This window comes from Ipomoea nil, unplaced genomic scaffold (genome assembly GCF_001879475.1).
Source record: "Ipomoea nil cultivar Tokyo-kokei standard unplaced genomic scaffold, Asagao_1.1 scaffold3147, whole genome shotgun sequence".
Lineage (NCBI taxonomy): Eukaryota > Viridiplantae > Streptophyta > Magnoliopsida > Solanales > Convolvulaceae > Ipomoea > Ipomoea nil.
Genome location: NW_017619575.1, coordinates 641,139 through 668,353, shown reverse-complemented (window position 1 = coordinate 668,353; position 27,215 = coordinate 641,139). Strand labels below are relative to the sequence as shown.

Sequence of the window (27,215 nt, the reverse complement as noted above, 5' to 3'; positions counted from 1 at the left end):
ATTACCCACATCGGTAGTTCGGTACATGTATACCCGATAGTATTTAGTATTTACACTATCAAAATTAATAAATTAAGAGTGGCTGCATGTTTATTCAATGTAGGATGGAAATTTGTTTATTATTGTTTATTTCATACTCCGTATTATATTTATCTGATATTGTCATATTCCGTATAACCAACGCAAGCACAGTATAGTGTGGTGTGTAAAATACTTAAATACGTACACGAGGGAAGAATTGAGATGCCACGTAAGCGGGTACCATTTTCGGTTTCACGAATGGTTTATGCGTCGAGTTCATCTCATTCTCCAGGTATCAGAGTCGTATACTCACGGTAAACTCATATCACTTTCGCTCAAATCCATTCTCGGTCTCTCCTCGATCTAGCAACGCAATATCACTCTCTTCCCCAGCTGTTACCCCCCTATCATCGGCCCTCTATCTCGACGCCTTCCGTCTTGTACACCGCCGGCGCCACCGCCGCCGCTTGATTCACCTCCCGATTCGTTGCCGCCTGCTCCGAGGGGATTCGGTTGCGGCCGTCGCCGTCGGGGTGATCAGTAATTCAATATAGACGTACGTACGTACGCATCGGTCGGTGTTTCTGCGAAGAATGATAGTGGGGGAGTACTAGGGTTTAAGGCTTTTTTAAAAATTTGATGGCGTCAGGGGCAGCGTCTGCGTCAGCGTCAGCTTCGATTTCGCAGAGCTTGAGGGATGCTTACAATGGAATGTCCTCCGACAATATCAAGGGATTGGTTCTCGCATTGTCGTCCAGCTTGTTCATCGGCGCTAGCTTTATTATTAAGAAGAAGGGTTTAAAAAGGGCCGCAGCGTCTGGCACCAGGGCTGGTACTGCTCTAGTGCTCTTCTCTTCCTCTGTATTCACGTTAAAATTTAATTAATCCGCATTCTATCGTAATTTTCTCATGGTTTAGCACCAGAGCTAATGAATTGGATTTGCACTTTTTTTTATTTTTTTTTTATTTTTTATGATGTGGAATGCTGCTGCTAATTAGCTTTGATTATTCATAATTTGTAAGCATTTTGAGGATGTCCTATATGTCTGAATAGGGGAAGCCTTGACAAATTACATATGATAGGGTAAGTATGGAGTGCTGTGATTTAAACTTCGACCAGAAATCATCACAATCGTGCAAAAGATGAAAAGACTCATTGTGTTGTTACTACTTGCAGCTCAATTGTTCATTTATTGCTGCATTTTTAGATGACTGGATAGATCCATTGAAGTAAATAGGGTTAAGTCACCTTCTCCTCTTTTGTTCATTGTTTTTATTTGACCATTGGGTAGCTGGTGTTGAGATGGTAGCCAGACATAATGTAGTTTCTTGACTTCTTGTTGCAGCCTTGTAGTTTGAGATAATTTAGAAGCAGAAGCTTATCCTTTTCTCTGGACATTGAAAATACATGTTAACTAACTCTTCAGTGCACATCCATAGGTCATTTATTGAAGAATGGTCAAGGTGTGGGATGGTCATTAGATTGCATATATTTTAGATCCAGCTGGTAATGATATTTGAATTTCTCATAAGACTCCTAACTGCTCTATCTCATAACTCCCATTTTGAACTTGACCGCATGTACCATGAGACTTTGCTTTACAATCCCTATTTCCTTTCAAACTGTTATTTCAAAGAGAAGGCTCTGGTCTTGTTACCTGAGACTATTTCAGAATGAACTTAAATTATTAGGATTTTAGCACAAGAAATGCATAATGATAACTGTGACCTATTTTTCCCTTTTGATTGCTCATTGCTGTCATGAATATATACTTGAAAGTTTGGTAGAAGTTGTTCGTGCACTGTATAATATTTCTAGTATAATTATGCCTCATTAGGTTGGCTTATATCATATAAACTGTGTATATTGTGGCCTTTCTTGCTGTTGATATTCACATTTGTTGTTCTGGCATTCATATGGTTCGTAATTGCTTCTGGACCCCATATATAACTTAATAGTGCATGTCTTTCCAATTAAGATTTTGAGACACAGTGTTCTGATGATAAATTTTTTAATAAACTTTGACAGGAGTGGGGGGATACTCATACCTGTATGAGCCCCTTTGGTGGGCGGGCATGATTACCAGTGAGTTGCACTTTTATGAGAATCTCATTTGAATTTACATAATGGATATACTTGTGCCCCTGTTACTCTTTATTTATATATATAAAAAAATTCAATGGAAAAGGAAGTCTAATGGTTTACTGTTGTTGCAACAGTGATTGTAGGAGAAATTGCCAATTTTGCAGCTTATGCATTTGCACCTGCTATTCTGGTTACTCCTCTTGGTGCACTCAGCATTATCATAAGGTATGTTAGAAAATAATTTTAATTATCTTGTCTTGATTACTTATGAGCTATTGCCTATTGCAGTGCAGTGCTTGCACACATTATTTTACGAGAGAAGCTACATATATTTGGAATTCTTGGTTGTGCATTGTGTGTTGTGGGATCCATCACAATTGTTCTGCATGCTCCTCAAGAACGCCAGATTGAATCAGTGAAAGAAGTGTGGGATCTTGCTACTGAGCCAGGTAATTTATATATATGTTTTGATGGCTGCATAAGGGATTGAAATTGTATCCTTCATGCTTGCTTCAGTGACCTGTTGTCTTTTTTCTTCCCATCATGAGTTACGATGTTAATCAGCATACAATTTCTTTCAGGTTTTCTGTGTTATGCTTCTGTGGTGGTAATAGCTGCCTTGACTATCGTATTTTGCTACATACCAAAATACGGGCAGACACACGTAATGTGCTATATTGGAGTTTGTTCACTAGTAGGTTCCTTATCGGTATGTATGCAGAGATTGAGCTGGTTCTGAGCTTGCTTGTTTTTTTTTTTTTTTTTTTTTTTCCTTTTTTTGCCCATGTAATTATTTTTCCAAGCAAACTTTTCAGCTTAGCCGCCTGTTTTTAACAGGTGATGAGTGTCAAAGCAATTGGTATTGCTCTAAAGTTGACATTGTCAGGAATGAATCAGCTAATATATCCCCAGACCTGGGCCTTTACTTTGGTCGTCGTGGTTTGTGTGCTTACTCAAATGAATTATTTAAATATGGTAATTACCCTTGCTTCAATATCTCTTTCTCTTCTTGTTCCAACAATGCATTACCAAAAGAAAGTCACAGCAGAGGCTTGCTGAATCTATTCACATGATAAAGCACATATCATCCAAAATAAGTAGTTCTCTCTATCAAATCAGTCACATGGTTAAGAAATTAGTCTGGTGGTGTATTGCTGGTTGGTTTGTGCTAACCTCAGGCGTTGCTATATAATTCCTGCAACTATCTTTAAAATTGCAAATGTATATTGTTTGATGCTATATCTATGTAATGCTCTGTTGGTTCAAGTTCCAACTTCCAATCTTTCATACCTGCCTTTGTTCTGCAGTAGAACCATTTTATTGACGTACATATACTGGTATAGGGTTGATGCATAATTTGCCCATTTGAATAAAATGCTTCTTAGTGTAAAATGAATATGGTGGCTCTCTCCCCATGCCTAAATTTTTTCATTGACTGCACTGATGATAGGTTATTTTGTACTTTGTCCCAACCTTCCTAACCACTATTCTTGTAATTATGAGTGCAGGCTCTTGACACATTCAACACAGCTGTTGTGTCACCTATATACTATGTTATGTTTACATCTCTAACCATTTTGGCTAGTGTGATCATGTTCAAGGTAATCTCATAGCACATCCTGATAAAAGTGTTACTAATTGGATATTTTCTTTATATATATATATGTGTGTGTGTGTGTGTGTTTGATGGTGTTTAATGATACAAATTCTTTCTTTTTTAAGCTTAAAATGTTGAGGTACTGAATACTGTAGGTGTCATATAACATGATTTCTTACAACTCAAATTTGCTTTTTGTTTGCGTGATTAGGACTGGGATAGACAGAACCCTACACAAATTGTGACAGAGATGTGTGGATTTGTGACAATACTTTCTGGAACTTTTCTCCTTCACAAAACCAAAGACATGGCTGAATGTATATTTTCCTAATCTTTCTCACTGGCCTTAAATTGGTTAGAAACCATTGAACACACCTGCACGTCTACCTAGTCTGAATTCTGGTAATTTAGTTACTAGTCATTCTAAACTACATGTACAGGTAACACGCCAAGACTTCCCAAGCACGGTGATGAGGAAGATGGTTTCGGTCAGGAAGGCATCCCTTTGAAGCAGGATGGTTTCGGTCAGGAAGGCATCCCTTTGAAGCGGCAAGATACCTCGAGATCACCATGATGTATTTTGATTTTTCTTCTTTTCTTCTCACTTTTTGCTCATTACAGTGGCCAATCTCTGAGAAAAAAAACACACTTGTGTGAGATTGTATTTTACTAAGTAGGAGTATTCTTTCTTCCAAGTAGTGCATAGAAAAGGGAGAGCCTCTGGTTTTTCCCTTTCCCTTTCTGTGGAAAAAAAACAGACATCTTTCCTCTTCTTCTCCAATGATGTCTACACACAAAAACAATGAAAATTAGGGACGTAACAAACAAATGCCCCATATGTATTACTCCTCCAAAGTCCAAACATAAGCTTCATTCATATACCAGAAATTGTATATGACTAGTCTTGACAGAAGATAAGGCTGCATATATCATTTACAGTTCAGATACCAGAAAGGTGTGAGAGAAACCTCTTCTCTAATGTTAGTGGTTAGGTAGAACACAACTCGTGTGTATATGCATTATAGGAGCACTGCCAAATTAAAGAACACTTGATTTTGTTGAAATTGGATTATATGAACACTTGATTTTGTTGAAATTGGATTATGTTCGAAATCCATTTGGTCTTTGTTGAGTATACATTACATTATATAAAATATAAATGTATAATTCAATTTTCAATTTAGACTTTTAGTTAAATGAAACATGACAATCATTGATGGAATAAGTCTTGTGTGATATCAATAATACTTTTTAATTAAAATGTACTGTATTTGATAAGTGTATAGAAAAATATTGTATTTTAACTAAAAAGTATTACATGTCTCACGAAGTCAGAATTGTCACTTACTCCCATTCATAATGGGTGTCAATTGGCCAAAAATATCATTTTGTTTTTAAAAAATTATTATAACCCTCACCCTCACCCATGGTTCACTTTGTTTCGTTACTTTTGGAAGACGAGCATCCATATCAACATCCTCCATTGATGATGGGTGGCAACTTTTGAAAAATTGAGATTTACTTTTTCACTTTTCCTTTTCTTTTCAATGCCCATCTAAATCTAAAACAATAAAATTTAATAATATATTTATATTCTCGATCTTACGTTATTGACTTAATATGCATCTCAAATGACACTTTATTATAAAAATGTTGATGACCTATTATACATTAAAATGTTAGAGCGCTTGAAGTTTTTGATTGATTGGACAATGAAATTGTATCATATTATTTAGGCATGACAAGCGCAGTTGCATCCGCCCTGCTAAAAGCGCATAAACACTTACCTTATCTAGTAGCTGCACGTGAATAGCGTGGGGTTTGGGACAATTCCATTCTATATATTAATAACAAACAAATAAAGAAAATGACAATTTTTTATTTTTTTATTTTTGAGAAGAAAATGACAATTTTTATGAACGAAAATGTGATATTTACAATTACAATTACTTATTTATTAAGTTTCTAAGTTTGGGACAAAAATTGGATTTTAACATTTCACTACTCTTAATATTTCGGCAAGCATAATATAATCGTAATAAAGATTGCTCCACTATTACAAATTCTTATCTATCATCTAACATTAGATATGATTATTTATATATTCCACAACACCGAATAATCACATAAACATTATATCACATGCACATAATTAATGAATATTAATTTCTCTATAAACTTTCCAACACAATATAATACTTCTCATGGTCTAGGAATGTTTGTACCATTACAAGAAAGGATCTTTGCATCACCATATGCATATAAACAAGAGTTTAAAATGTTTATACCATCATTGTTGTTCCCAATAGGTTGAATCTCCAACTCGGATCCCATACATCGGCCTGACAGAGCATCTAGAAAGATGTAAATCATAATAACTTAACAGAACACAAATGCTAAACTTTTGAATACTGTGCAAAAGGAACCCCTCACTTTGCCCAGATCATAGTTCTCAAATTTTACTATTGTGACCAACTGAGTTGACTATACTAGTATGTTAATACCATCATTCTTCCAAAAGGTTGAATCCCAACCCTAAGGACCTCCTATACCCCGGCCTGACAGAGCATTTGGGAGGATATGTTAATACCATCATATGTGTATAGATGGTAGGATATATATATATATATATATATATATATATATATATATATATATATATATATATATATTTATTTATTTATTTATTTATTTAAAAAAAAAAAAAAAAAAAAAACTCTGGGCAATATAGTAAATTGAGGTTTGAAACGAACAGAGCCTGATAGTACTAGCACTGTTAAATCCGTGACTGTTCGAGCCAGAAAGAATGTGAGCCGTTGATTTGCAGTCTAACGGAACAGAACTTCATATTTAAGATGTCTTGTCTTTTCCCAAACAGTAAAATGTTCACACAATTCTCTACCTATATTTTATGTTTTCTCATACCAAATCTGCACTACACCATTACCAAAATGTTTAACAAAATCTCATAATCAAAGCCTTAAATATTACTCCATATGTAAAAAATATATATATATTTTATTAAAAAAATTATAAACTGTGCATTATTATTACTTTATTAGTGTATCTTGCATCAAGTATAATATACAAGTAAATGAAAAAAGTTTTAAATTTGTATCAAACAATTGGTACAAATCTAAAAAATTTTAGGTTGTAATCTGTGCATGCCAATTAACACGGTAGATTTTTCATAATTTTATTTATTTATTTATATTTGTGTAGTAGTTAGTATTGTTACATTATGCGACATGATGTTAGACTTGGTCCTCTAAATTTCTATTTATTAATTATATCATCTCAGACTTATACAATGACGTATATTCGATGAAATTATACTATAATCACTAATATTACTTTTTAAAAAAAAAATATTTGATAACGATACTTTGAAAATTTGTTATGTTTATACATAGTTTTTCCCCGCCGTAATAAAAGTTGAAGAATTGAGCAAAAAAGTGCAGCCTTTCATTGCGAAATTCCCGGACTAATGGATTAGTGGAGACTAACCCAATGAAGCTTTTTAAAAAATTAATTAATATTGCTACAACTTTTTGTAGTTGTTATACATGGAGGTGGACTCTGGTCACGACGTATAAATCATGTATTTTTAGTATTTTAATTATGAACTTTTAGAATATAAATTGTGTTTCTAAGTCAAAATATATAAATATAATACATGGTCATCAAATCTTAATATGTTAATATTGTGTGACTATAGTATTTGAAAGTAACTTGTGAATACAAAATAAGATAATCAATTACATATATGTTAATATTGTGTGTTCGTATTATACAAATTTTGAATTTTTAAAAGGTAAATTATGAACATTTAGTATGTAAATTGTAAACATTTGGATCCCGGTTCACATAATAATTTGCCAATTTTTTGATAACCTTTAGATAACTGATTAATTAATGAGTTAATTACCAAAATGGTCCCTTGACTATAGTAAAATTATCAATTTGGTCTTTGATTATTTTTTTAACCAATTAAGTCCCTTAACTTTAAAAATTTTAACCAATTTGGTCCTCCGTTAGTTTGACCGTTAGTCAACCGTTAACTTGGGACCATTTGGTAATTTTGCTATAGTCAAGGGACCATTTTGGTAATTAACTTTAGGGGTGGGCAATTCGGTTTAGTTTTCTCAAATCGAACCGTACCGAACCAAACCGAGCTAGTTTGGTTTGGTAATACACCGAACAACCGAACGGTATTGGATTCTTGTATACCGAACGATTCATGAAAAATCGATCCGATCCGATCCGAATTGTTCGGTAAAAAAATTAAACTGAACCGAATACCGTTTGATTTTTTTTAATAATAATAATAATAATAATAATAATAATAATAATAATAATAATAATAATAATAATAATAATAATAAATAAATAAATAAATATATAAATAAATAAATAAAAAGTAAATCCAAGTCCCTTGCTACTTGCTCTGCCGTTCAACTCATATTATCACGGTATCTCTCGTAAATATTTTATTTGATTTCTTTATGGTTTGTTATCAAAAGTTCTATACTATGTGTTCGGTTCGTTTTTTATCGAACAATTCAGTTCGGTTCGAGTTTTTACCGAACTGTTCAATATACAAGAATCTATTACCGTTCGATTGTTCGGTATATTACCGAATCTAACTAGTTTGGTACGGTTCGGTTCGAGAAAACTGAACCGAATTGCCCACCCTTAAAGTTAATTACAAAAATGGTCCCTTGACTATAGCGAATTACCAATTTGGTCCCAAGTTAACGGTTGACTAACGGTCAAACAAACGGAGGACCAAATTGGTTAAGATTTTTAAAGTTGAGAGACTTAATTGGTCAAAAAAATAGTCAAAGACCAAATTAGTAATTTCGCTATAGTCAAGGGATCATTTCAGTAATTAACTCTTAATTAATTTAATTGCATCAAATTGACAAAATTGATGTGGTTAATTATAATTTTTTTTTAACTTTTAAAGACCTAATTAATTTTTTTTTATATAAAGTTCGGTGATGTAATTGATTTTTTTTTTTTTAATTTTCAAATGAAAATGGCGGGAAAGTCATTGATTAAAGTTTGGGGCTAAAAACTTTTTTTTAATAAAAAATTAATAATAAATTGCATGCACAGAAACACATGTGCATGTCTGCGCATTCTCACATATTTGTTTTCGTATCCCCAAAAACATTTATATACTGTTTTAACTTGCAAACAAAATTAGCGACGGAGAAAGTTAGGTTCCTCCTTTTTAAATTTTAAAAAACTTTTGTTTTATTTCTTTATATTTTATATAACTGTCTCCGTCACATTTTGAATTTATATCAGTAAGATATTGTGTTTAGCCCTCTCTAAGAGTCTAAGCCACTACCTAATAATCTCAACCAGCAAATATGCTATTGTTAAGATCAAATACTTAAATGTGTAACAATTAATGTCATATTTTAATTTACATTAAACAATAGAATATTAAATTTGACTCTTCAAATTTTCGTTTAAAATTATTTTGTAATTTTTTTTAATTGTAACGAAATTAATGTGAGATTGTATTACATGACTTCCACCCATATCTATCCATCATGGGAAGTCGAATATTCATGACAATTGTATCTCAAGAATGAGAGGAATAGTGTCTCGCGAGGCTTGGCTTAATGGTGTTGGCTAGGCGTTAGTGAAGTTGGCCGAGTTCAGCTCCTAGCTACTCGATTCGAAACGTGATTCAGTGATTTTTCATGGAGGGATGTAGTTAAATGGTTAATGTCTACCTACTTATTACCAATTGATTTTAAGTATGATATGACAATCAGATAGCCAAAGAACTCTGTGATTAAGCGTGCTTGACTTACAGTATGGTAGATGTCGAATTGCTTAGAGGCCAGCACCAATACTTTAATTTATTGATCAAGTTTATGACACGAAATTTTTCTAGTGTAGTTTATCTATCTCGCCTGATTATCCTCATAAGCAAAACAATGTTACCGGCCACGTTGCAGTCTGAATTCTTGTCAACATGAAAACAGAAATGTCATTCAAATAAAAGACTTTAAAGGTGGATCTATAATTAGCAGCCACCTAACGACCCACCAACACCCTATTTATTACATTATTCAAACAAAAAATTAAAGCAGAATACATATAAACTAAGATAGATTATATATGCCTAGATATATAGGATCTGACAGCGTAGTGCATCAAACGTGAGCTTGCAGCTGCGGCTATATACATATATACACACACAAAAAAAAAAGTTTAAAATGTTGATTAGTATTAGTGTACAATTACTTATGCTTTTAGGTTATAACCGATATAAAGTTGACATAGTCGATAAAATTAATCTTAAAGAGTATAAATATGATTATACTTAATGTTTATGGTTTATATCGCTAGACCGGATACATGGTTATGCCTCATTTATACTATAGAAAGTATAAATTATTGTATTTTCACATGAAAAATGCATGACAACAAACTTGGGGTGGGTTTATACAAGTAGACAAAAGACTACTATTCTTTTGGGGGTGAAAATGATTTGATATAAGACTTGTGTGGTCCAAAATAATATAAATAAGTGGCTTACCGGTAATTTTTTTTTTTTTTTAATCACTTTGGAACCGAAATCGACGTTTCCGGTTCTTGATATTATCAAACTGGACTTGAAACCTTTTGTGTTTTGGTTTAGTTTCTTTAGTACCTGATTTGGTCTGAACTGAAGTGTGATTTTTTCTACTTTCATCTTTTCTTATTTTTATTAGTATTTTTTTATGATTAATAATTCTGATTTGGTGTGTTCAATAATACTTTTAATATAGTTTATAAATATATAAGTTTTATATACAAATTCGAAACTTAATATTATGAAATATTGAATAGTAAATAAATTCAATCAAATCTCAATAATTGAATCAGACACATAAAATTAAACGAGAGAAGAAAATACTTTAAGCTAAATATCGTTAGTCGAACTAGACATATAAAATGATACCAAATGAATATATAATTAAACCCAAGTATAAAACCTCACAAATATATATAACCAAATTAAAAACACATTCCTTTAAAAAAAAAAAAAAAACATATGTGCCAATCAGCACGGCAAACTTTTATAATCCAGAAAAGATTGAGGGTCCAATTAGAAATAGGGGAAAGTGTAGGGGGAAAATGGCAAAGGTGGTGGGGTTGAATTAATTAGCAGTGAAAACGAGAAGCTCATCTGAAGGCAGTCAAAATTGCAGAAGAGTCACTCTCAGAATGTGGAAATGCAGTGTGCAGATCAGAAGAAGTAAAAAATTAAAAAAATAAAAAGAAAAAAGAAAAAGGGAGGGATCAAAATTCAAGATATACCCAAACCCCCAAATCCCCATTTTCCAAGTACAAATACTCTGTGGGTCAATCTATCAAAGTACATTCATTAATTAATAATACTTACATGGTTGGAATATCATTGGAATTTCCCTTTTTCTCTAGTCTCTACACATCTCGGAAAACTCACACTCAGAGGTGTCAAACGGGTTGGTCCGAATAGGTCGAGTTTGCACTGGATTTTAGACTAATCTGTTCGTTTGACACTTTTACAACTACTAACACACACACACACAAAAGAGTAAATTGAATAAAAAAAATTTTTATGTGACAGATTTTAGAGTATTGACAAGTATCAAACTCGTAACTTTCACATATAAATAATAAATATGTTGTTCTTAATTTAATATTATATTTACGGGTATAAATATTACATTTCATCTTGACCAATTCGTTTTACAAATAAAGATCAATGTGACGGTGTCACACAAGTTTTTGTCATTTTTTTTGACTTCATATTGAATCCCAATTCCCAAAAGGCAACACGACTTCATATTTTATTGCATGGGATTTTTACAGCGGTTAATGTGATTGACATGCCGTACTCTTTAAGAAAAAACAAATCAAAAAAGTTCCTTTCAAATTTTAAGAAAATGTTAAAATGTCATACTAAAAGTAACCTATTCTTAAAATAAAAAGTGGTGGCCTTGTACATAATTCTATACAAGTTATATAACTTCTGCAAATATTAAATAAACTACCATGAAGTAAAATTTTAGCCGGTTGGAAGAAGAAAAGGAAATGAATAAAAATAGTGACTGGCTTTTTTTTTTAGTATATGTTTTATACTTTCTTTAATTGTTATTTTCCAAAGAATCAATATCCCACTACTAGAGTTTCATCTTACAATTTTCTCTCAAAGAAAGCCACAAATGTGTCATCTGAGCACAAAATGTCCGACATATACTTCCATCACGTTTACTACATTTTTACACATATATATTAGGGTTTTTTTTTTTTCAAATTTGTTTTACTTTTTACTAGTCACTGATGAAACCAACTATTCTTTATGTTTATTTTCTTTAATATTGTTTTTTAATTTCAAAATTATTATATTTAATAGAACTTTAAATGTAATTTATAAATATATAATTTTTATAAATTAAAATTAAATTAATCATTAATAAAAACTAAATTGTAAATAACTTATCAGAATAAGTTATGGTAGCTTCTTTTTTTTTTTTTTTTGGGATGACAAATAAACTGACATATATTATTAAGATTGTGCACCGTGTAAACGCCTAGTTATGGTAGATTTTGTTATGAGTTAATAAGGAAAAGAAGAAAGGTGGAAATTTTAATATAATTAAGCACAAAGACATACGATCCTCCTATACAAAGCTCTCTCTCTTCACTCCTAATTAGCTACCAAAATACATTTCAACCTCTTCACACCAATCTAGAAACCTCAAGAAAAAAAAAAAAGATTCTCAAAGAAAAAAAATACAAGAAAAAGAAAAAAGGTAAAATTAAGCACAGACAAAACTACAAGTAGATACCTCTCTCGATCTGTGTTCCATGGATGATGGAAATCCGATCCCCAGCTTGATCAACCAATATATTCATCACTCATCACACTTTGAAAATCTCTGCATTTACCAAATCCATTCTCTTCATTACTTCTTTAATCTCAATCAACAATCCATAATGCATTGAGTTTCTTTACTGGAAATGTTAAACAATGAATCTTTAGAAGTGAATAGAAAAACCCGCAATCACTATATACTGGTGTGCATTGGGTAATTCTGATAAAAATTGGCTCAAATCAGACTAATAGATGACTGAAAGTCGAGCTTATAATACTATGATTATTAAATTAACAGTCTGATCAATTTGACTGAGATTGCTCGGAATAATCTTTGATTTTAAGTAGTTGGATATGAAATTTGAAGGATTTGAGGCATACCAAATAATGGAAAATTGTGGAGATGTTACTGGGAGGTGTTGGGGTCATCATCGGCGCTGTCGTCGGGAGTTTGGTGGTGTTGCTGATGATGTTCCAATGGGTGTCGGCCGGTTTGGTGATGATCGGAGTTCATGTTCAAACCGGTTCTTGGATAGGCATTGAACGCCGCCAGCATCCCCAGGTTTCCGTCCGGCATTCCTAACCCCAATTGCTGGGAAGGCTGTTGTTGTTGTTGTTGTTGGTGGTGGTGTTGCATTATCATTGAGCCCAGCTGCAATGGGGTGGCTCGGCTGCCCGGAAAATCAAGATTGCCCGGAAGGTTGAACCTAGACATGAAATGTAACGGGGCTTGAAGGGTGTTTCCGCTGCTAGCTTGGAAAGCCCACATCTGACCCGGTTCGGATCCGGATGTGCTGGGGACGGCGCTCACCGGTAGCATCGAGAAAGTGCCGGCGCCGGCGGTGCCGCCGCTCTGCACCGCCCACATAGCGGCGGCTGGCATCATATTAGTGTGTCGGAACATGGTTGACGACGGTCCGGCTGTTGTCTCCTGGATAGGCTTAGGCAGTTGCATATTTGAGCCTTTGAATTGCTTATTCGACGGCGAATCGGAGCCGGAGGCTCCGGCTCCGGCTCCGGCACCGGAAGGTTCTCCTTGGGGATTACTTGAGCCTTCGTCCTTGAACAAATCTTCTCTATATCTTTTTCCCAGGTAATTCTCAGTCGTGTCTTGTCCTCTACCTCCGCCGCCTCCGCCGTCATCTCCGCCGCCGGAAATTGTGTCCGCGATCTGGTTCGGCGTTAGGAAGTGAGGGGTCTGGTGGAACCCTAGCATATGTGAGAAGCCTTCCTCGAAAGGGTGAGCTTGAGGATGGTGAGCCGCCGCTAGAGCTAATGTGTTGTGGAAAGAATGCGGCGCCGATTTCGACGGTGGCGCCGAGAGAGTCGAGCCGCTGCTCCGGAGCGAGATATTCAGGGTGGAGAAATTCGCCGGGATGGTGCCGGTGCCGGTGGCGGCGATGATGGCCGGCTCCGCCTGCTGTAACAACCACTCAATTGTTTCCCCGTCGGACTTGTGCCCCAACTCCCTAGTCAGCTGGAAAACCCTAGCCGCGCATGCCGCCGGCATTCGGATGCGCCGCCCCCGGCCGTCCACCTTCGTGTGGCGGTCCTTCGTCGATCTTTTCGCCAGCTGCTGCTGAGCCGCCGCCTGCTGTGGCTTCTTGGAAGGGTCGAGCAACGCCTCCGATCTGGTGGCAATGGCAAGCGAGGCGTCGACTAGCCGCGGCGGCTCCGCCGGAGCCGCCGCGGAAGACGTGGAGGCGCTAGTGGAAGATGTCGACGGAGAAATAGACGACGACCCCGAACCCGACCCGGTATTACAACTCGTATTATTCCCTCCCAGTGGTCGGCCAGCTGCGGCGGCCGCCGCCGCGTGGATGGAGATGGAAGACATGAACGGCACCGATCGTGCGCCGCCATGCTGGTGGTTGAAGGGCTGAGAAGCGGTGGTGGAATTGGGTTTATTGTTGCTTTGTGCATTCGAGGGTTCCATAATACTTTTGTTACGTTTTTGTGTTTGCTGGCTGTGGGGTAATCAAGAATTTTCTTGGTGGGTTCAAATCATAGGTTTTGCTTTTCCCTTTTTTTTTTTTTTTTTTTTTTTTCAAAAAAAAAAAAATCTTTTAATTTTCTGTTTCTATGGCTGACTGATGATTGATCATCATCAACCCCATCTCTTCTTTCTCTTTCTTCTTTCCAACTTCTCTCAGAGATAGAGAGATGGAGAGAGACGATAGGTTAAATGGTTTAATTAAATTATTATTATTATAAAAACAAAAAATCTAGCAGAGGTCTTAGGTTTGTGGGACTGCATGTTGGGCTCCATTTCATTACTTTTTTTTCTTTTTTTTTTTGAGAATATTCATTACTTTGGGTTATGCATCACAAGTTTGGAAAATATGGATTAATATTGATATATACTTTAGGCAATTAAAATATTACCTAATAAGACCGTTTTATAGTTAGTTAATTGTTAAATTATGAATCTTAATGGATGAAAGTCAACTAATTATAATCTATCGCGTTAGGTAATTTTTATGATTATAGTATTTATATTTTGATTAGTCCATTATTTGGGTTAGTTTGGATTGATCTTGATCGCGTATTTGGATTTTTTTTAAGCTTGTACCATACTTAAAATTAATCTACATTGGCACTGGCCCGGTCCAATTAAGGGGGTAAAATGCTTGTCAGATTGATTTTTCCATATAAGATGAGGTTCGAATTTCGAACTCACGACCTCTCTTAAGGGATGAGAATGCACATTCACTCACGCCAACCAATTCAAGCTGATTAGCAAATTGGGTTCTTTAATTGAACCAAATATGAATAAAAGATGTTTAGTTTAATTCATTTGAGTGTGATCAAGGGTAACTAATTAAGAGTTGAATTAACGTAATTGAATCTTTTTTGGACAAAATTCTCTCAATGCTACTACGTACTGTATTTGTAGGCCTTGACAATAAGACTTCATTAAAGAGAAATTAAACCATCCTACTCAAACTATGGATAATTAATACGTTTAAAAGATAATAAGAGAAAGTGAGATAGACTAGCATGAGAGGATATAGGATCCTCATTACCATTTACTTTAAGCCGTAATATAACCTGGGGTTGTGGCTGAGTAGAAGGGACTCATCCATCCTTAACTAAACATTAATGATTCAATCTTTAGCTTTGGATATGAAACAATCTTAAATCTCCATGCTAGCTGTCCCACCAAATAAAGATGCATACAATTCAGCAAGGGAATTAGTCATAAAATTTTCAAAGGAACATAGTTTCAGTGGTCTAATCATAGAATATAGCGTGTATGTTGGGCCACGTTGTGTAGAGCCAGCATATACAGAGAATTAAGAAAGATGGGGAAGTGTGGCCGTGTGGTAAGTTGCAGAGGTGAAAGCAGTACGTAGTCATCATGGGGGATATATATTTTATGAAAGGGAATGTTAAAAATGGTCTTTTAATTTGTGTTATATAATATTGTTTTTACCACAAAGTTTAATTCGAACTTACAGAAAAATCTTCGCAACAGTCATTTTAAAATGCGTTTTAGGTGAAATCCGCTTTATGATCTAATCAACAAAAGATCACTCGGAACAATTCTCGTCAGAAGCTAGCTAAACTTGAAACCTTGTTGTTAATTACAAAATTAATTGTTCGGTCAATTTGAAAGGGTAATGACTTTAAATTAATGAGTATGGAGTTATGATTAATCGTGTATTTGAGAAAATATTAACGGCGTTGATTATGTGTTTATGATTGTAGTACAGATATAGATTAGAATTAGAGAGCAGGAAGGGTTGATATGAAACGTAGAAATAAAAAGGGGTTGATAATATATGTAGTTGGGGAGTCGTTTTGTGGTTAAGTATAAAAAGGGGTAAAGGGGAACAGAGAGACAGCGCAGAGCATTAGATAAAGCATCAAATGCATTTGGACAGCTCATCCCAACCCAACCCCACACCTTCTTATCTTTATTATTTTTTCATTATCACATTAATAATAATAATAATAATAATAATAATAATAATAATAATAATAATAATAATAATAATAATAACAATTCTCTATCCCTTTGTTGATGTGCGAGATGTAGTTTATAAGTTACACCAACTTCTTTAAAGAATTTGAATTTTGTCACCTTTTTTTTTTTAATGGAAATAGCAAAAAATATAGAGTTATGTGATAGGTAGCTCAATTGGTCATAGAAGTGAAAGTTGGAAAGAATGACCGGGGATCGAGTCTGGTCTAGCCTCGTTTATGTTCAACTCTCAAAGTGTGGGGGGCTCCTTGTGCGCAGTATGCAAAGGTGTTGAGTTAGTAAGCAAAGGTCTAGCCTTCGTAGTTCATGTTCAGTTAAGTTACCATGATTTACATCCTCCCAGATGGTCTGTGGGGCCCCCCTCTGTAGTTCATGTTCAGTTGAGTTACCATGATTTACATCATCTCAGATGCTCTGTCGGGCCCTTAGGGGTGGGGTTCAACTTTTTGGAAAAAAATTATTCATTAATCAATCCTAAAAAACTTGTGGATAAGATAAATTGCAAGATGCATTAAAACGAGTTCCAACTATTTGCAACTATCAGCACTGTTGTTCTTTACCTCACTCTGATCTTTATACTACCGAATTATGTTTTGGATATGTATCCCAAACAATAATATGTATGGATATATGATGTGCTATTTTGATATTCATTGGCATCTAGATTTTGTTTGATTTATGGATATGGTTAAAGGTCATTTCAGACAGCTGATTAATTGTGCATTAATATTTCCAAAACTTGCAGATTCAAAACCCTAATTATTCTGCAAAAAAAAACAAAAGAAGAAGAGAGGTATGTACTTGTGTATATTAATTATTAGTCGTTTTAAACTATCTTGAAACATGGAAAAGGACAGCTTTGTCCATTCAAGATTAATAATCAATTTTTTATTTTCTAAAGTTTGGCCAAGTGTATAGAGTAGTCTTCAAAATAATGTGCCAGTCATTTCCACTTGGACCCACCTTATATATAATGATATTTTTTTTGTTTATTTAATTAATTTGTTCATACAATCATCAATCAAAATGAATTCAATCAATTTGGGCAGACAGAACCAACCCACATCCTCATCCTCAATCGTAATTAATACTAAATAACCTTATTTAATTCATGCAATAATTAATATTAAAAAATTGCACATAATCTTGTCACAATAAAAATAGTTTAAAAATAATAAATGAAGACTTAGGCTCCTCCTTTTTTTTGGGCAAAGATTCAAACAGGCATGGATTTGGGGCATGGGGGCATCTCCACTAATTCAAGGATGTTTGTTTTTGTTCCTATTTTTACCCATTTTATTTATCTTATACTACAACTTGCACCGACTTAATAAAATATCATGCATCTAACTTTCACCAATTGAAAATCTTATAAATTTTTTTTATGATGTGAGAAATCGATTGTGACCCCACCCCTATGTAATAGTTTAGAAGCAATAAAACATAAGAGATGTGACGAACTCGATCAAAAAAGTATTTGCAATAATTGAACTTGTGACTTGTAGATACAAAAATTATACTTTACTAATTTGGTCGCCGCTTTCATGACAATATCTTATAATTTGAGAATGCGGATATGTGATTCAAAATCAATATTTCCCTCCGAATAAGAAAAAAAAAATGTATTTTTCTTATTTTAAAACTATCTCTTAATATTTTTGTGCCTCTATGCTCCTTTGTGGATTGTTTCTCTCATAGAATCTTATAGTACGAGCGAAAAATTAAAACTAATGAGATATTTTGAAAAAAATAAAACAATCAGAGATTGAGCTATAATATTGTTGAATAGGGATGAAAAATCAAAACACATCAAAACGCGATAAAACAATATTCAAAACAAAATATAATACATAATTAATTAGATAAAATGGTTCGAATGAAAAACACATTATAAATCACTCATCCCACTATTAATTTTTTTAAAAAGTGAAAAAAAAAAGCCACAATGTTACAAATAAAAAATCTAATTAGAGTCCCCATTTCTTGTATTGTGAAGTCTAGAATTAAAAATTAATCTCATAAATCACAATTATTTAAAAAATTTCAAAAACAAAATTTAAAAAATTCATATTCTAAGATTTGAACTCCTAACATTTAATCTCATTAGAATTAGAATTAGAAATTAATCTCATAAATCACTGTTGCATATGACACTACAATTTTTTTTTTAATATTATAATTATAATATAAAATATTCAACGTTATTATCAATATAGCAATTAACATGAGATTTATATAATTAGTATCATAGATTGAGGTTTAATACTCGATCATTAACTCCACTAATCACACTATTATTGCAACAATTAAAGTGTGATTAAGTCGTGGTTTCATTATGATATGATCCATGCAAATCCCAAAAGTCGGCATCATTAAATCTGTGTAAGATATTAGTAGGATTTAATATAATGTATTTGATGAGCCCAATCAATTAAGGTTTATATTGCTTCATTAACACTGTCGGACGACACCTACGGCTGCGATTCAACCACAGCGTGAAGCTAACGGTAGGATTCCTATTCATACATCAACCCATGTTTGTTTATTTTACCATTTGGGAAAGGGAATCTTGATGGTTGATATATACATGATAGAGACATTTCCATTTGACTTGACCTAATATCAAATAATTTATATATTTATATATTATGGTGATATATATACTTCCAATAATTGTCAAGCACCTTATGCTCAAATGACATGTAACGACCTCTCTCATGTGAGAGTTCATGAGATCGAACCTCAGTAGAGGCGTTGTTCACTCTGTGTGAGTCAGTAGCATTTAAAATATACTTCCAATAATTTTTTAAACTAATTTGATCGGAATTAAGTCTCACCAACGGCAGTTCATGAGACCGAGCATCAGCGAAGGCGTTGTTGACTCTGTGTGCTTCATTAGTCACACATACTACAATGTGAGTCAATAGCATTTAAAATATACTTCCAATAATTTTTTAAACTAATTTGATCAAGGATTGAGTCTCACCAGCGGCTCTCAATCAGCTGAGTTACCATGATTTACATCATTTTAGATATTCTATTGGACTGGGGTGTGGGGGACCTTTGGGATTGGAGATTCAACCTTTTAGAAAGAGATAAGAGAAAAGGAAAACAACATAGGATGCTTTTTCACGAAAACCTAAGATGTAAATGGTGAGTACACTCTACTACTGCTGAAAAATGAGTAGTGATAGATGTTGTGACATTATTAACAGGCCATTTAGTGGCGTTAATTCAATGCTGATCCTCATTTCTTTCTGTTCCAATTACCTTTCCACATTTGACCTCCTCTCTTCCCCAAATTTACAGTCTCATTTCCCCAAAAGGGAATATATAATGCTGTAAAAAACAGATGAAGAAAGAGAAGGAAAGTGAAGGGTGAGCCAGTAGTTCTGCACAATGGGTGTGGCTTACTGCCTTCTCTTCTCCACAAAAATTGACATATCAATATATCATCATGCACCTTTGCCTTCACCCTTTTCTCTATCTATTACATTGATTTTATGGATCTTTACCTATTTATTTAATTTTTACGGTTAGATCAGAATAGTTAATCGTTCTAGGATTTGGTAAAATTAACTGTTGACTAAGACTTTAAATGATAAATTAAGATATTAGGAATTTGATTAATGAATGGTACATTGTGTCATTTTTGTTAAGGATATTAAAAAAAAAAAAAAAGTTAACATCCAATAGCTTGTTTTTGAAACACTATTTGGAAAAACATTATAAAATAAGCTATTATTTTAAACTGCACATGTCTTAGCAAACATTTATAGCTTAAAATAAGTTATAAACTCTTCCAAATAGAATCTTAATTAAGACTTTTGTAGTTAAAACAGTTAATCATCCTAACCACCATTTATCTAAACGAGCTCCCCGCAGTTAAATTGTTAATTGTCACAACGGCTCCGATTGTTCTCCTAAATGCACCTTTAATTAAATTCCTTGACCGTCTAAGGGTCAAAACTAAATTAAAAATAAATACGGGTGGAAAAGAAAAATAAATTAAATGCAAGATAATTAGTTGTTACGTTCATGAGGCTAAAAAGTGCCCTAAAATTATGATAATATGTCACTTGTTATGATCTGTCAAATTATGACACGCGAACACAAACAATTCTGTCACGTTACAATATATAACCTTTTTGTATAAACGTCTCCCAAAAGGTTAAATCCTAAACCCAAAAAGTATTTGGGAGTATGTAAATCACTCTGACTCGATGGGTCAGCAGACAAGGCCAAATGCCTGATGTGCATACAAGGGATCTGTCAAATCTCCATACTGTCGTTACCGAGATTCGAATCTTGATCTCTTCTTCCAAATACTGCATACTGAACTAGTGAATAAAACCAGTGCGGACACGTTTTTGTATAAACTTGAGCAGAAAGATGAGTGCATTTATTGTAATTCTTTGACAACGCCACCTATGTTTTAGTGCAGTGTTAGTACTTGTAGAGCTGTAGAGGAGGTGTGAATGGTATCATTCATGTGTCGTTTTCGACATCAATGAGGTTGTCCCAACAATCATATGATACATTCACAATGGTGAAAGACCTACTGTTTGGTGAGAATCGTTGAGGCAACAGTTTCAACATTATCAACAAAATAGTTAGTAGTTGCTGATTTTTTGTCCTCATATAAAAGTTGACATTGCTAAGTTCTAAGAATATGCGTTCTAGGTAAATCACACATTATCTATAGTTAATTTAGTTTTGAGTGAGCGTTAAGTGAAGCTCTTATTGCCCATAACTGACTTAGCTTTGAGTGAAGTCCACAAAGAACTGAACTTGAAACATAGCTAACTGTTCGATCAATTTTGTTAAGATTATCCCAAACTTGACATAAAGTTGGTAGTCATATAATTTATGGTGGGTGTATATATGTACTATATGTATGGGAAATGTAGTGTGTCATTTATTGCATGTGTTAATAATTTATAATCATAAATACAATATTGCTAAATGAATTTGGTGAAATTAAATATCCCTATATAAAGGAATTTTTCATATGTACAGTGAATGAAAATCTGTGACATTTCCTCATATTAAAGATTATTGTGGATGATTATTAGTTATTATCTACTATAATATCATTCTTAGTGAATTATTTTGTTGAAATTGTGGGCATTAACATCTATAAATATGCATTGGAGCATTCTTCTTTCTTTTTCCAGCCTGCAGATTGGGATGAAAGAGAGTAAGGGACAACTTACATTTGACATTTTCCTATTAGCACCACTGTGTGTATCTCTTCCTTAAGTGAGTTAAATTGTTGCACTAATTGGTACTCAATTATATATCTTCCTTAAGTGATACTGGACAATTATTGTTTTGTTATGTTTTAAGTTCAAATCTATAGTATAACGTGTGAAAGCAGCAGTTCAGCAAGACTTGTGGAGTACATCTCTTATACTAAACAAACTTTAGAATTAGGATGTAAGAATTCAGAAGTTTTCTATTTTTTCTGTGTTAGATTACTTAAACATAAAAGACATTCCTTTAATTTTCTAGTCATTTTGTAAAATGCATAGGTATCTACTCATTCAGTGTTAGATTACTTATATCATGGTCCATTTTCGGTGAAGGTTTACACTTGATCAACTTCATTGAAGGAGGTTGTGGATGCTGCATTGATCAAAGCCATTGAAGCAGTGCCGGATTTGAAGGCTTATTACTTATGTAGTATCAAATAAGTATATTTTCATACTTAAGTAGTACGGAGCATCAATCAAGTAGTATATATTTTTTATGTTTTTTTTATGAACATGAACATAATTTTTGTTGTAAATAATTTTGATGTTTAAATATATTTTCAATTTAGTGTGTTCATTAATTTGTTGATGACATAATTTATTAACAACAGTTATAAATAAAATTATGGTAATATAAAAATAATAAAAATATTCCATATGATTTAGGATTTTCCTACCAACAGTTGGAAGGAAAATAACAAAATATAATATGTGAGTTTTCCGTCCAACGTTGGGTCGGAATTTCCGACCAATGCACGTAGTTGGACGGAATTTCCGACCAACGCACAAAGTTGATCGGAAGTTCCCACGTTTTAAAAATGGTGGGTTATTTTCCGGAATTTCCATCCAATTTTGTTCGTTGGACGCTATTTCCGACCAAAAATTGTAGTTGAACGAAATTTCCCACGGAGGTTTTTCCGAACGTTCCTTTTGGTCGGTATGTTGGACGTCCGACCAATATATCGCGTTTTCCGTCCAACATTTGTTGGACGGAAAATGCGAAATTTCCAGCAGTGCATTAGGGTTTTGTTGGGTGGTAACCTAGAACTACTGAACTTAGCCTATACGATTTATTATAGATGTAAAGGGAGGTATGTTCAATGGGACAATAATTTATCCACCAATTAATTAAATTGTTCATCGCTAATTATATTCTCATATGTATTTGCCAATGTCGTAATATTTTAATACAATAATCATATTCCATATACTCAGTCAATTTAAACTTTTTTTAACTGAATAGTAGCTCCCTTCTATTGTGTATAGTTATTGTAATTATATACCTTTTTGTTTATTAATGAATTGTTTATAGTCATTGCAATTATATACCTGTGATCTTTTTAATAGGACTTAAATTTCAATATGTCGCATTGCATGTAAAATAAATAATAGAATTAAACGAAAGCGACTTTTAAAAAAGAAAAAAATCAAATGCGTGTTGGATCAAACCATTTTAATTATTTTATTGCTTTAAAAAGAAGAGCCTACCATCTAAGGTTTTACTAACACTATATTTTGCATTTTGAAATTTAAAAAAATAATAAAAAATGATTATCTGTACACTTTCTCATGATAATTAAAAAGTCTATCCTTATGCCCAATATGTCCCCCCGGGGCATAGTTTTTGTCATGCAACGTGTCAACAAGTAAATAGAAGCCCAATAAAGATGGGGATGGAGTATGATTTGTTAGGAAAATAGCATAAAAATGATATTTTAAGTGGTTATTTTGAGGTATAATTATGAGTAGAGTTTACTTTTGATTTGGATTAAGTGGATTCGAGTTTTTCGTAATGAGAGAAAGAAATTGATATGTTGTGCGCTCTAAATAAATAATGGGTGAATGAGAAATTGATTCTCAGAGTAGAGGAAAAAGGCTTTAAAGTAGCCTTTGTCCCATATTGATTTGGGAAGTGGGTTTGCACTCAAATGGTTCGAACATTGGTTTCTTTTTTCAAATACTACCTACTGAACCATTGAACTAAGCCCGTGTGAGCATTTAGTGGTTGGTACTTGGTAGGTCAATAGTTATTGTGAGGACCGTAGTCCACACAGTGTAGACCACGATCCAAAAACGACGTCATTTTGATTAATTTTATAACACATAATATACATTATTCTAACACATAATATTCATTATTTTTACTCATAATATTAACAATGATATTTTAAATCGTGATCTACACAACTGTGTTGGTCACGGTCCACACAATAATTTGGCTTGGTAGTTTGTGACTTTGAGCGAAGGATTTTAGCCTTAAATTGGTTGGGCCTTGATTATTTTTCTTGGAAGTCGGAACTGCTCTTAAAGAAATTCAATATTGGGCCATGAATAACTAAGCCCAAAGTCTTTCAAAAATTGAGCTAGAAATTCAAACCGTGGAAAACGAAGGGCTTAGCCCAAATATATCTCAATGACAAATTATACTGCTATAGATTTGTTTTTAGTATATTAAAGATTTATCTTCAAAATATTGTATATTCATTTTCTATAGTACACTATAGATGAATTTTTAATACGTTAAAAATGAATATACTAAAATTAAATTTATAATATATTAAAAATGAAAATTTAAGTTAGTAATTTATCTGATAATGTGGACCACGATCCATGGCATAATAATTGCATCTCAATGCCCTCACAATTTTACAATAATTAAAAGACCAACAATGTGCTTACAATTATAAATAGAAAAATGCGATAATATAATTCATAAATAACTCGTGAAATCTTCCTAAAAAACTTTTAACATTGCATATCTTTATTGGTGTAAGAGCATGACCTATGAAAACTTGACATGTGGCAACATCATTTAGTAGTGGATATTATAGAGATATTGTCAGATGAATCATCTTGGGTGGGGATAATAACAAATGTGAGATGGAGTTATTTGTGAAAATAATTGTTCTGCAAATTCAAGCATAATGTCAGAAAAAAAAAAATAATAAGAAAGAACACTGGTTGTGCGCAAATGTTTACACGGGCGCGTGCATTCGCGTCAGGTGCGCTGACAGCGCGCCTGACGCGGCAGGTTTTAATTTATTTTTTTTTCAATTTTTGTTTTGTTATTTTTTTTCTTTCTTTTTCTCTCCCCTCCCACATTCTCTTTCCTAATCACTCTTACATTATCTCCCAAATCTCCCCAACTAATATGGATGCTCTTAGATTGATGTGTATAGATGTATGATAGGACTAGAGAGATGATCTTTAAGTAGGGGATATGCATTTTGTTTACTAGAGCTAATTAGCTATAACCTTCACCTGCCACACTTGAGTTTAAACTTGAAACTTCTCATTTCATGGGTCACAATTATATCTCTCGACTACAAAACTTTTAACACCTTTTTTCTCTCAAAAAAAATTGTAAAACTTGAACCAAGTAACAAAATCTTATATTCCAAACAAATATAATATTTGATTATCTTATATAATTTGAACCGAACATTTCTAGGTATCAAACTTAACTACTTTTTTGTCATAAAGCTATTTATGTAAGAGTATATAGTTGTGTATAATTAAGCCCCAATAATTCAACAAAAGTACACACTGATAAAGGAGATCTTTTTTGGATCCTAAATTCTTTTTTGACACCCCCTTTAACCCCAGCTAGGTCCAACAAAAAATTCAACAATAAATAACGAATGAGTGGTTAAATAGGTAGGGCACAATTTTTTGTACATAAAAATTATGAGATATATATTTTAATATGATTTACCTCTTTTTATGTGATTTATGAATTATTATATAAGATTGGGTATTGGTTTTCCTCACATTAATTTTTTTTTTTTTTTTACAAAAAAAAAAAATTGAAACAACAAAAAATAAAAAGGAAAAGGAACTAACTAACTAACTCTATATATATATATATATATATATATATATATATATATATATATATATATAGGGCCCAAGAACCAGCTAATGTAGCATTCCTGTCTCTTTTATATGCTTCTTCAGATAGACAACTTTTGCTTTATTAGCTTTGGACACCCATATTTTCTTTACCTAAGGAGCTTATCCTTTACGAGCCACAATTTTTGCACCCAAAAAAAAAAAGAATAAAAAAGTTTCACGTCCATGTAAAACAATGTCGTTTTGAAATAATTGTATAACTTCTCTTCTTTTTTTTTTTTTCTGGGAGAAAATTAAGATATTATTAAGGCAAATCAAGTCTAAGACTATCAAAAATGACAGCAAGCGGTACAAGAAAATAGTTGTCCTAGCTAAACCATGAGTATCTGTGTTCGCTGAACACTTAACAATAGAAAAGGCCACATTTTGAGAACTTCTCGAAATAGACAAAATATTATCAATATAAATCCCCGCGAGGGGGCACTAACCGGAGAGGAACAAAGATCAGATCTTGTATAATTTGCTTGGAATCAGACTCCAGTCATTCCACCAGTATGCCTCTCCAAACGACATATGATGGATTACAGCCAATTGGAGCTTCAAGAAAAGAAGTATGAGGGGAATATTTAGCTTTGAATATTTTTGCCACCTTCGAATCAGGATACATTACTCCCCTCCTGCCTAAGTGTTTGAATTATTCTTCTCAGTGTCCCCTTTGGACGGCTCCCTCCTTTACACAGTCGGTCACTTTTGACTTCTTGACGATCGGTTAACTAGCTATCCGATATTTGATGGGCAGGCTCTATCCCGTCTGACTCACCTGTTGCCGATTGTCTTTCTAAATTAATTGACTTCTCTTGTTACGACTTCCTTTCTTGACCACTTGCACTCGCTCTCTGCTCTGCTCTTTTATCCAACTGGTTTTGCTAACGATGCTGCCGTGACTGACTTGATCACTCCACTTCCTTTTGTAGACACCCTTTTATCCAGAACGCTATTTAGAGTGCCTCTTATACCCAGTCGAGTCCTAATGTGACTGGTCCGACTCCTTCAGTCATGCCATTTTATGTCCCTTTGACCACTTATGTCGCTTTATTTTGCCTTCAACCAACTTGGTTGTTCGCCCTTTACTATGCTCTGCCCATTGCCTCATCCGTTATCTTTGTTATGTTGCGTGCCAACCTCAGTCTTTCGGGCCCAGATCCATATCTCATCAGTTACCAAGCCTCAAACGGCTGGATTGTGAGTGTATATATATATATATATATATATATATATATATATATATAGAGGCAAGACCCCTTTATCATGTATGCTAATTGCTGGACTCTAATTTACTTCCACAGTACTAACTCTATGGAAGGGATCATGTGGGCTTAAGGTTATTAGTCTGACAAAATTGGGATCACTTAAGTTTTTTTTTTTTTTTTTTTTTTAAATAATAATAGAAAAATGATATAAATAATTTGTTACGTTTTTTTCCAACATTTGCATCAATTTTCCATCTAGCCTCATCTTTTGGGGGAGTACTTTAATTTTAATAT

The 27,215-nt window shown here is 33.6% G+C and overlaps 2 protein-coding genes across 5 annotated transcripts; one reads left to right on the top strand and one right to left on the bottom strand.

Moving 5' to 3' along the window:
- The first annotated feature begins 162 nt into the window (after positions 1 to 162).
- On the top strand, positions 163 to 4,597 carry LOC109167291 (probable magnesium transporter NIPA4). Of its 2 annotated transcripts, XM_019316310.1 has the most exons (10): positions 165 to 853; positions 2,051 to 2,107; positions 2,242 to 2,332; positions 2,396 to 2,556; positions 2,689 to 2,816; positions 2,945 to 3,082; positions 3,616 to 3,708; positions 3,916 to 4,021; positions 4,145 to 4,201; positions 4,238 to 4,583. In XM_019316310.1, the coding sequence occupies exons 1-10, from the start codon at positions 661 to 663 to the stop codon at positions 4,276 to 4,278; spliced, it is 1,065 nt and encodes a 354-aa protein (XP_019171855.1). In that variant the 5' UTR covers positions 165 to 660; the 3' UTR covers positions 4,279 to 4,583. The 2 variants fall into 2 exon arrangements, with proteins under 2 accessions (XP_019171854.1, XP_019171855.1); XM_019316309.1 differs by having other exon boundaries at positions 163 to 853; positions 4,145 to 4,597.
- Positions 4,598 to 12,325: 7,728 nt separating this feature from the next.
- LOC109167240 (transcription factor TCP8-like) lies at positions 12,326 to 14,738 on the bottom strand. 3 transcript variants are annotated; one of them, XM_019316237.1, is made up of 3 exons: positions 13,445 to 14,736; positions 12,958 to 13,408; positions 12,326 to 12,640 (listed from the first exon to the last, which is right to left on the bottom strand). In XM_019316237.1, the coding sequence occupies exons 1-2, from the start codon at positions 14,510 to 14,512 to the stop codon at positions 12,983 to 12,985; spliced, it is 1,494 nt and encodes a 497-aa protein (XP_019171782.1). In that variant the 5' UTR covers positions 14,513 to 14,736; the 3' UTR covers positions 12,326 to 12,640; positions 12,958 to 12,982. The 3 variants fall into 3 exon arrangements, with proteins under 3 accessions (XP_019171782.1, XP_019171781.1, XP_019171780.1); XM_019316236.1 differs by having other exon boundaries at positions 12,326 to 12,716; positions 12,958 to 14,738; XM_019316235.1 differs by having other exon boundaries at positions 12,958 to 14,736.
- Between the last annotated feature and the right edge of the window lie 12,477 nt (positions 14,739 to 27,215).

Excerpts from the sequence above, each read along its gene's own strand:
- LOC109167291 (XM_019316309.1), top strand. The coding sequence starts at position 661 with ATGGCGTCAGGGGCAGCGTCTGCGTCAGCGTCAGCTTCGATTTCGCAG. Across the intron at positions 2,333-2,395 it reads GCACTCAGCATTATCATAAG|TGCAGTGCTTGCACACATTA; the intron begins GTATGTTAGAAA and ends TGCCTATTGCAG. Across the intron at positions 3,083-3,615 it reads AAATGAATTATTTAAATATG|GCTCTTGACACATTCAACAC; the intron begins GTAATTACCCTT and ends TTATGAGTGCAG.
- LOC109167240 (XM_019316236.1), bottom strand. The coding sequence starts at position 14,512 with ATGGAACCCTCGAATGCACAAAGCAACAATAAACCCAATTCCACCACC.